This window comes from Anser anser (assembly GCF_964211835.1).
Source record: "Anser anser genome assembly, chromosome: 17".
NCBI lineage: Eukaryota > Metazoa > Chordata > Aves > Anseriformes > Anatidae > Anser > Anser anser.
The window spans coordinates 5,991,241-6,001,408 of record NC_139738.1 but is presented as its reverse complement, the minus strand read 5'-3'; the positions used below and the strand labels follow the sequence as shown (position 1 = coordinate 6,001,408).

The following is a 10,168-nucleotide window of genomic DNA, read 5'->3' as shown; positions in this document are numbered from 1 at the left end:
ATAGAGTAGAATTTGTTAATGTAGAGCTGCTGTTGTTTAAATGATGCTTGAGGTTTTAGTTGTGGATCTGAGTCTGCAACTCTTAAAACAAGTAGGATGTGAGAACACTGTTGAAATTGCAATTTTGCAGGAAAATTAAAGAGGTTAAAATCTAACTTCATTAGGCAGCCGTAATAATTTTTGAGTTAAACTGTAATGATGGGGGAAAAGTACCATGATGTTTTAGTTAGAAAACTTTACTGAAAGTAACATTTTTTTCAAAATTTTTTTTTTTCAGTGAGAAGTTGAGTGTTTTTGATAGGGCAGATGCTCTTCATAAAATACTCTGAAATGGAAGGACCTGTTTTGTCTTTAAAAAAGCACAACATAGTAGTGATTAAAAAAAAAAATCCTATCCAGTGGTGCTTCTGGAGTTGTATTATTTCTACAGTCAGGTCACTATACACAGTAGTTTTCAACAGACCAATTCTTTGATAAGTTTATTATTGTGCACTGAGTTGACTGACTCTGGTCTGCCAGTGTTACATTCCTTCTTTCAACAAGAAGTGTTTACTTAGGTTTATTACCGAGTATGGTTTATTACTGAGTTTAGCAAATTTATCTTACTCTTGCAACATATGATTTTGAATTGCTAGTTTTTATTGTTGTTATTGACGAAAGCATTACAAAGTTGCTGTGACATTACAGATTCTTGATAAGATAATGTTCTGCTTCTCTACCTTCATACAACTGTGAACTCTTTTAATAAACACATATGATAAGCATAAAATAATCTTGAAAGAGTACCAGAAGGGAAAGAAGGTTCATCTCTGCACTCCCCTAACACATGCACATTCACTGAAGTCTAGGGATTCCAGTTTAAGAATCAAGTTCCGAAACAGAACATCATTTCTCAAGTTCCAAACAAAATCAAACCCATAGTAGTTCCAGTTGAGAAAGCCTGTCCCAGGCAGACACCTGTATTTCAAGAAAAGCGTAGTCTTTGTGCAAGCTAACCCTAGAAATTAAAATGCGTAGCTGCAGTTTCACTATCTGACATAGGACTCCACGAAACCTAAGACATAGTGCTCTCTATCTGGTACCGTTACTATCTCCGACCTCCCACAAGGGCAAAAGTAGCTCCCAGCTGTTTTCTTCAGCATTTCTGGGCTGTGATAGAAGCTTCAGGAAGAGATGTTCTTGTCATTTGCCTTGAATGTGTGCCAGCTGTGCAGAGGTACTAGAACTGCTGGAGGTGAAGTGAAACGGTGCCAGGTGCTTGATCTTATTTGCGTGTTTTTATAATAATGTTTTCTAGAATGCTGATGCTTTAACTAATCTTACCATTTGTTTGAGAGTAACTGGAGAAATTAGAAAGTATTAAATGCACTTCCTCATGCAGTCAAAATAGAAAAAATAAATCAAACGTGTTTGCATTCTTTGCCAAGTATAAATTCACCATGGATAATGTAAGACTCGCACCATTTTTCTGAAAAATACTGTTATAGACTGTTTATATAATTCACAGTGTTATCCATTATCTTTTTTCCAGATAAAAAGGAAAAAATCCCATAGCCAAAAAAGGCTAAAGTTCCATGAAAACCACTCTCAGAATGATGCCAGGTTACTTGAATGCCATTGTCCTCCAATCGCTTCTTGTATAACAGTCCATCATCTCTAAGCACGTCAAACTCGCAGGTCACAATATAGGATTCAGGGAGCTGGCAAATAATTGAGTCTTCAGCTAAAAGGGGGGAAAATGTTATTGCTAACAGTTCTTTGACTGCTTCATGGACTTCATGTTTGTATGAAGTGGATTTCTGCGGTATGTAGCCTCTAATTTTAAATTCATCAGGAATATTGTCAGCACTTATCCATTTTTTATATTTCCGTTTCATACTCTCAGGAACATGGCAATTTTGTAGGACATCTTCCAGAAATGATGGTTCTCTATTAAGATAACGAAAACAGAAGTAGATGGCTAGCTTCCGATACAACATGGGGACTCTAGCATTCTGCTGATAGGAAGGCAAATGCAAGTCTAGCCCTTGTAGTCCTGGGTAAAGTAAGACCTGTGCGCGTACTTTTGGGAGATCCCTTTTATTTACCAGTATTTGGCAAATAACCGTAGCAAAATTAGCTCCACAACTGTCACCGCTAATGATGATGAGAGCAGGATCCACGTGATACTCTTCTAAATTCCTCATAAAGTATAAGGTAGCATTGAGACAATCAAAGTATTGCCCTGGATATGGGTGTTCAGGAGCCAAACGATAACTGAAATGTCAAAGACATTGTGGTTATTGTCAAAGTAATTATAAAAATTTAATTTGCATTGTTCTTGGGTGACTGGTATGGTAGTTAGGTAGGCCGTTTTATCTAAATTTTAAAGTTTATGTTTGTTTTTAACTCCATGTAGAGCGGAAACAAAGTAATGGTGTACAGCTATTTTAGAATACTTGGCCTGTAAGCACATTTCCAAATTAAATTAAAGGCTAAAGCGAGAAATGGGGAACACTATCTAAAATAGCAAATATTTCCAGCATATTTTTCAGAAATGTTTCAATTGTGAGAGCTGTGTTACCATAAAAATTTCTATGTAAAAGTAGCACTTACCCAACAGAAACAACCACTGAGTTACATTTTTTGGCAATATAGCGACATATTCTTTCAAAGGCTCCTAAAGACAAAGTTTATCAGAAATTATGTTTTAGAAAGGCAAAAAAAGTCATTGAGTACCTCAGCCTGCTCAATGTCCGGGTAACCAGGTCTCCCGTTCCCTTCCCAAAAGGGCCCACAATTTCCCTAGTCATCCCTTTGTCACTGGTATACCTATAGAAGCCTTTCTTGTTGCCCTTGACATCCCTGGCCAGATGTAATTCTACCAGGGCTTGAGCTTTCCTAACCTGATCGGAGAGTTTCTCTGTATTCCTCCCCAGATATCTGTCCTTTCTTCCACCCTCTGTAGGCTGGGACGGTTCTGTAGACTTTTTGTAGGCATTCAGTGTATCTGTCTTTATCCATCTTTTCCAGCCTGAAGAGTCTTAGTCTATTCACTTATTCTCTGTAAGGAAGCACTTTCATCATCTACACAGCCTCTCGCTGAGTCTTTTTGGTACCGTTAGATCCAGTTTGAAGTATGGGAACCCAAACTCTAAGCAGTATGCAGTATTTAAATACATCATGGATTTATTGCAGCTGCATAAAGAGGTTTTCTGTTTTGTCCTATCTTCCTTTCCTAATAAAAAATCATGGCACTTTATTTTCTTTTTGATTGCTACTGTGCACTACGTCAACATTTTCAGGCAATTTTCTAACACAATTGCAAAATCATCTTCCTGCAAAGTAGTTAGTCATTGTTTTATTTATAACGTTAGGGTGTTCTGCTCATCTGTTTGACTTCTGCTCTCCATTTCACCTACCATTTTGTTACCTAATCCTCTGACATCTTAAAGGCATTCTGCACTTTTTCAGCCAGCCGCTACCTGCACTGCAGGAGTTATTATCTTATCACCTCTCACCTGCTTTTCTGTGTTTGAATAGCACTGGTTAGCACTGGTCCCAGTGCAGATCCTTCTGGAAATCTCACAGGAACCTCCTGCAAGCCACCTTATTTCCACCTTGTACTCAGTTTTTATCCAAGTAAAGGATCATCACTCAGGTGTCATGGGTGTGTAGCCTCTTTAAGAGAGTCTTTTGGAAATCAAAGTAAGTTTCCTTTGTTCATATATTCGCTGACTCATATGAAAAGCTTAAATTGATTTGTGAAGCATAGCTTCATTTTATACAAGTTGTGTGGATTTTAAGGAGTGATTCATATTTATCCGTTCAACAATTCTGTTCTCATTGTAGCTTCTGCTAATTTGCCAGTTCCGGACTTCAGGCTTTCTAGTCTGCAAGTCCTTTTAAAAACGTATCATTATGTTAGTTGTTTTCCTGTTATCAAATACCAAGGAGAATTCAAGTGAAAGGTCACATGCAGGTATAGTCAATGTATAGGTATGGGTATTATATTAAGCCATGACATACTATGATGCAGCTCCTATAATGTGCAGATTATGCAACGGCAATTGTGTTTTGAAAAACAACTGTCCAACTTTATGGTGTTTTTTTCTTCCAGTGAAAGGAATTCACTGTTCATTTAAATCATGGAGGCTTGTATCTCGAGTCCTCACCACGACCCAGACTAGCTCTAGAACTAGAAGCATCACAGCTGGTGTCAGTCTGGCCCTCCACCCAGACTACATGCTGTGCAGTGAAATGAGGGTAGACTATTTCTGCCACAGTGCAGAATGGGACCTGAATTATTATAAGCTATTGTTTCTACATGATGCTGAACCAAGGCAAGTAGGCTCACAACCTCAGTTGTGGGGAACTGAAGTCTGTCTGACACCCTGCAAGTGGAGACTTACCCTTTGAAACAGTAAAGGATTCAAAACCCGCAAACTTCCCTGTATGACCCCTGGAATGAAATTCAGATTTCCATGCTAAGGTGCCTTGGCTTCCAAGCAAAGCCCACATAGACTTGGTTGCTCAGAAAGAGATCCAGAACAGTTAAGAGGCTGAGCAGGCAACCACTGAGACAATCAAAGAGTTGTCTCCCTTTCTGAACAAGAAATCGTGTATTTTGTGCAGTAGAATCACAAGAATCAAACTCCCCCAAATTGGTTTTATTTTTAATGCTCACATATTAAAGCATATGTATGCTTCATTTTGATTTTTTGATTCTTAAAGTAAGACAGCAAAAGCACCAGAGAAAGGACTGACACATTTCAGAAGGGTAAGGGTTTAGATTTGATTTTAGAAATAGAACTTTCTGATTTCTTACTAATGCTCCCAAATGTGCCAGCGCCTCCATGAAAATATAGTATTCCTCTTCTTTTACCAGTAGGTGGCCACTTAGGCTGATAAATCCTCAAAGGTACCTCATCTACTTTGAGATCCTTGATAAGAAGTTTTGAATCTTTGCATGGTGGTATTCCATCTAGCACAAATCGCAATAAGGTTAAATCACTGCAGACCCCTAGCTTCTGCAAAATCTTTCCCTGTTGAAAAGAAAGAATTCAGCAAATTAACATGAAAGGTTCCAACACTCTTTAATTAAAACAATAATAATAAAAATCTCAGATTTATTTTACTGTATTGTATTTCAAGAGGTACTGGAGACAGTGCTTCAGTGGAGTTATGGTGACTATTGAGAAATGTTTGAATTGGTTTGATTGAATTGAGTGTCACTGAAGATTGCCAAAAAGTAACGCAGCAAACCCCATTTTGCATAAGCAGTTGTCCTCTTACTCATTATCTATGTTTGCATGTGTCTTTTTGTGAATCAAAAATAATTACAAATGTATTTAAGCTGAAGATATGGGGGAAAGGAGTAAAATAAATTTTGATGTGGAAATAAGTGTCATAAGCAACTATGGGCGGCATGAAGGTGGTGAAAGAGGATTAGATGTTAAATTATAAATTGAGCTCTGCTAAAATCTATGGGAGTGTTAGGCTCATTATGTACACAAACAACAGCGGTTGCTTTTACTTCTTAAAGCTATGATGAAGAGGGCAACATTTTAGAAGGTATTTTATTATCTTTTATATTAAAGATACTATATATTTTGTAGGAAAAAATACAAAGAAAGTTTAATTACCCAGAGAAGAAGTTTTTGAGGTTTAGTGGAAAAGACTAACTATATTCCAGCTGCAACATAATGTCTTAACTTTAAAATCAACCATTTTGAAGTCAATGTCAAAATACTGTGGTATTTGTAGGGGAAAATGTCCAGACTCTAGTGGATTCAGTGGTCACTTTTAGCCCAAGGAAATTCCGGTTTTAAGACTAACATGTAGATCTAGAATGTGATGTAACACACTCACTAACAACTTTTTTTATGTTGATTCTTTTTTCCTCTCTACAAATCTGTACTAAGTTCCTGTGACGCTGAAAATGCTACATGACTTAGGAGATGCAGGGAACAAGTTCCAGAATTTTTGAATCTGAAGGTCTCCCATTTTTACTTTTTTTTTTTTTTTCCAAAATAATTAATTTTTGCTTTTGGTTTGAAAGAATTTTGTCTTTATATTATGGAGTAGATATATTGGATACGTTACATTCATGTGAGTAAATACACACACTGACACACATGCATTTTTAAAGAATGAGAAAAACCCAAGCTTATCGTTCATAAATATGCCTATATCCTACTCTCTGAACTAGCCACATAAGAAATTACATCATTTGGTTTATTTACCAGTGTTTACAGGTTTCAGGTGGGTGAATTGCTGCTGTCACTTTACTTTTTTTCCTTGCGCCATTATCTTCCAGCTCCCAAGCATCATACCAAAATAAAAAGGAAATCCCCAGTATTAAGAAAGTTAACTTACCGACATCATGGTTGTAATCATCACGGAATGGTAAAGCCGAAGCTTTAGAGGTTGGTCAATTCCAGGTGGCAGTTCTGAATTGAAAAAGTCATAAAATAACCCCCCCAGAAACAGTGCTGGTATTATAACAGGAGAGATGAAAACCATTCCAATTATTGCTAAACCTGTATAGATGAATGCCATTTCACTTCCATAGAAGTGAACTCAAAAAAAACCCTGTTCTATCTAAAGCCTCGTTTTTCAAGCGGTGTCTTCACAGGAGACTAGGCACTCAGTTTAGAAGCAGAAATAAGTTTATTAATGTTGCAATACTCTGATATTCTCCACCCTTCTTTGCTAATGATATTATTGGCAACACTTCCTTATACTAAAAAAAAAAAAAAAAAGGAGGAGGGGGAAACATTTACTCTTTATAAAAGGAGAAATTCGAAATGTATGGAATTGATCTATATCGTGTGTTCTTCACTGACATAGAGATGCCTGTCCAGGGTCCACATGAGAAGATCGTCTGTGTCTGTTTGTTCTGGGCTCATTATGGAGGGACATTGCAGCTGTCAATTTTAATGTTAGAGACGTGCAGCTGCTTGCAGTTGTCACCAAGGTGGATACTCCAAGAAAAATATTCGAATCCACATTTTTTGATTTTGATTCATAGTGGAATGCACAGACCCAGTTAAGTAAGAGGACATTTGCTCGGAATATAACCTGTGATACAGTTCTGTGGAAAGATTTGCCTAATTATGTGATGTTTATTACTTTAGCTGTGAAATTTTAGCGTAGATTCAATTCTTCAGGCTGATATAGGAGTACAAGTGGTCACTGTAAAATCAGTGCTAGGCTGCGCCACTCTTAACTTACATGAAGGTCTCTCCAGGTGCAGGATGTGATGCCTTTGGAGATTCAAGCCACTGCTGTTTCTGGTAAAACCTTTTCACTGATTAACCTCTAAGAATGTTATACTCAATCATGAAGTTACAGTTCCCAAACTTTTTTCTTTTCCTGGGTTTTAAAATGAAATTCCAGTCTGAAAACTGATTTCATCCTTAGTTTCATTAGCACAATATTTAAATCAAAACAATCAGGTCAGCTGACTTGCACAATTCTAGCTGGTGGAGATAAGAATGTGTGGGACAAAGCAATGTATATCTGCCCCAACATTTGTGAAATAGGCAAGCCCTCAGCTCTTCGCAGTAAGGGCTTTTCTTTGCTGAGATTTGGTGATTGGAGGCTTCTTTTACTTGTATAGTTCACAAATTTAGCAATATAGTTGGTTTTAGTAATGTCAAATTGTACAGTATTGAAACCATATCCAGCCATCCATGGCCAATACTCATTCTGATCTAACCTTATCAACTTCTTTTTCTTTCTTTTTCTTTATCAATATCAGAACACAGATTGTAAACCAAAAGCAAGTTAAAAGTATTGCCCTCCCTTTTTTGTATTGCATTTTAGAAATCTGCTAAATGTCTCCCAAGGCCGCTTCATTATTTTGCTATAAGGAAGGAAAATTTTCCAATAATTTCCCTATTAATTAATTTCACCTTACCAGTAATGTCATCCAAGATGTTATGAAAGCACCAAAGAAGAAAGAGTGTTAAATAAATTAAACTTAAGTAATCCTGTTGCTGCATGTTACTTTTCTACTGATGCTTGTTCATAGACGCTTCATACCTGGTCAGCCATTCCTGTACCTGCAGGTGTATGAACGGAACTATCTGTGGTCGGTGTTAATCTCTCATAGATCATGTTGAGCAGAGGGTGTCATGTTTCTAACAGTCAGTATGGGTTTTTTTTCCAATTATTTTGAGGTGTTCAGTTGTCAAAAAGACATTTTCTTCCCTTTCAGTCCAGTCGATGAAAAAAGTACCTTAAATTTTTGCAGACAACACAATGTTCTTTCTGGCACTAGAGAGAAATCTATCTTGGATAAAAAGCTACTACCAGTAGCTCTTTACACTGCAGCTCTTTGCTGATGTATTGTCATACATCCATTCTTTTACTCTTTCAGTAAGCTCATTGCAAACCCCAGCTTCCCCAAATGCTTTGCCTGTTTGTAAAAGAAACTGGTTCGTATTTGCTAAAGATTCAAGAGGTTCAACTAAACTCGATAGAACTAATACAGCTTGGAGTTTGGAGTTGTAATGTGTATTTCTGGACATGCATGTGATACTTTGTTCTTATAAAACGTTTAACTCTTCAGAGCTCATAAAACTGATACTTTATTCATCAAATTTAGAGTTGCTGGTGATGGACATGTTTAATATATCAGTTGGTGAGTACATAATTGACCTAGTGTAAATTCTTTCCAGAGAGTCTCCATTTATGCAAGAAGATAGTCACCTCTATAATTCATTTTTTTCATCATTTTTCAGCATATTTCTAATGGACATAGTAATGATGGCAAGAGAAAGGATTATAACGATCCGTATTGATAGAAATATGATCGTTGCTGGTTTGTTGTATTATGTTTTTCCTCCCCACCAGGCTTAACCTGTTGATCTTTGTAAGGCCTAAATAGGTGTGCAGTCAAGACCTCTTTGTAGGTAGAGAATGCATAAAACTCATCAATTTCACATCTGTTGTTTATCAGTGTAAGAGGCAGGCAGCTTTCAAACCAAACACCAATAAAGCCAAAAATGTCAGGGTAGCCGATGCTTATGAGCTACATGAACATCAGGTCTTATTGTTTTTGTAATGTCTTTCCTTAAAATATTGCAAAACGTTTCACTTCTGATTGTAGGCTGTGTTAGGAAACAGTTGACTATTGTGAAGCTACTATGTGTAATAGTGGAATTACTACAAGCAATAACTAAAATATGATAAAGTTGCTAGATATAATGGCTGAGGTACTGATTCAGTCATGTATAGCCAGGTTTAGTAACTAACTGAAAGTCATAAAGCTAAGAATGTAGAAAGGAAAAAAAAAAAGTATTACAAGGAAAGATTAAAAGCAGAAATAAGCTGCTATGTTACCATTTTTAATTCTTCTTGTTTCTTTGTTTGTTTGTTTTTTAAGGTACCTTTTGAAATGAAACCCTCCTGTATATATAATTTACCTGGCTTTGTTTATGTGTTTATTTACTCTAGGTAATGTAGTATGACAATTAGATTCTATAATGCGATTTAACTAACTTCAGTTTCACCAAGGAGAAATCGTACTGTCCTCCAGCTCAGATTTCTGGATTTATGTAAACAAATGTCTGAAAGCATCTCAGACCTCCTCACACCTGTACACCGTACTCTTCCAATCTGGGATATGGATTTACTGTGGCCTTTAGAGGGACAATAAAAAGATTGAAGAAATTATAGCTTAGTCCTCACTAAATGATACTGTTTATTAAAGGTGCTGTATAGTTACTTGATCTGTCTCTTTCTTCACTCAGCCTGCCTCCCACCTACCTTTTGGTGTCCTCCCTCTTTGTTATCTCCATCTCCCCACCCAAATTAGTAGCCACTCCTTGTGCATTTTGCTCTCATTCATGACTGAACATCGCATTCTGTTTAGTCTGCTGTCTTTCCTTACCTTTCTTCCTGTAAGTTCTCCTATGAAATATATCCCTTCCAAATGACTCCCAGCTTAAACACTTGCTAACAAGTTCTGCAGTAAAAAGCTGTAGTGTCAAAAATTTGAAGTAAAAACAATAACAAGTATTATGTGTTAGCATTCAGTGATGAAAAATTCAGATTTTGTGTTGTACGATTCAGAACAGCAGGAACTTTTTTGAAATGATGACTCTGTGGAAGGCTTTTATTAACGTAGCGTTCTGAAATGTGGATGAGTTCTTGGATGTGTGTGCCTCGGTGGCTGTGC

At 36.9% G+C, this 10,168-nt stretch overlaps 1 protein-coding gene across 1 annotated transcript; it reads right to left on the bottom strand.

Annotated features, from left to right (window-relative positions):
* Nucleotides 1–618: 618 nt before the first annotated feature.
* Nucleotides 619–7,859, bottom strand: LOC310883130 (arylacetamide deacetylase-like 4). The gene is made up of 4 exons (XM_083803005.1): nucleotides 6,358–7,859; nucleotides 4,808–5,024; nucleotides 2,596–2,659; nucleotides 619–2,256 (listed from the first exon to the last, which is right to left on the bottom strand). The coding sequence occupies exons 1-4, from the start codon at nucleotides 6,538–6,540 to the stop codon at nucleotides 1,482–1,484; spliced, it is 1,239 nt and encodes a 412-aa protein (XP_083659131.1). The 5' UTR covers nucleotides 6,541–7,859; the 3' UTR covers nucleotides 619–1,481.
* Between the last annotated feature and the right edge of the window lie 2,309 nt (nucleotides 7,860–10,168).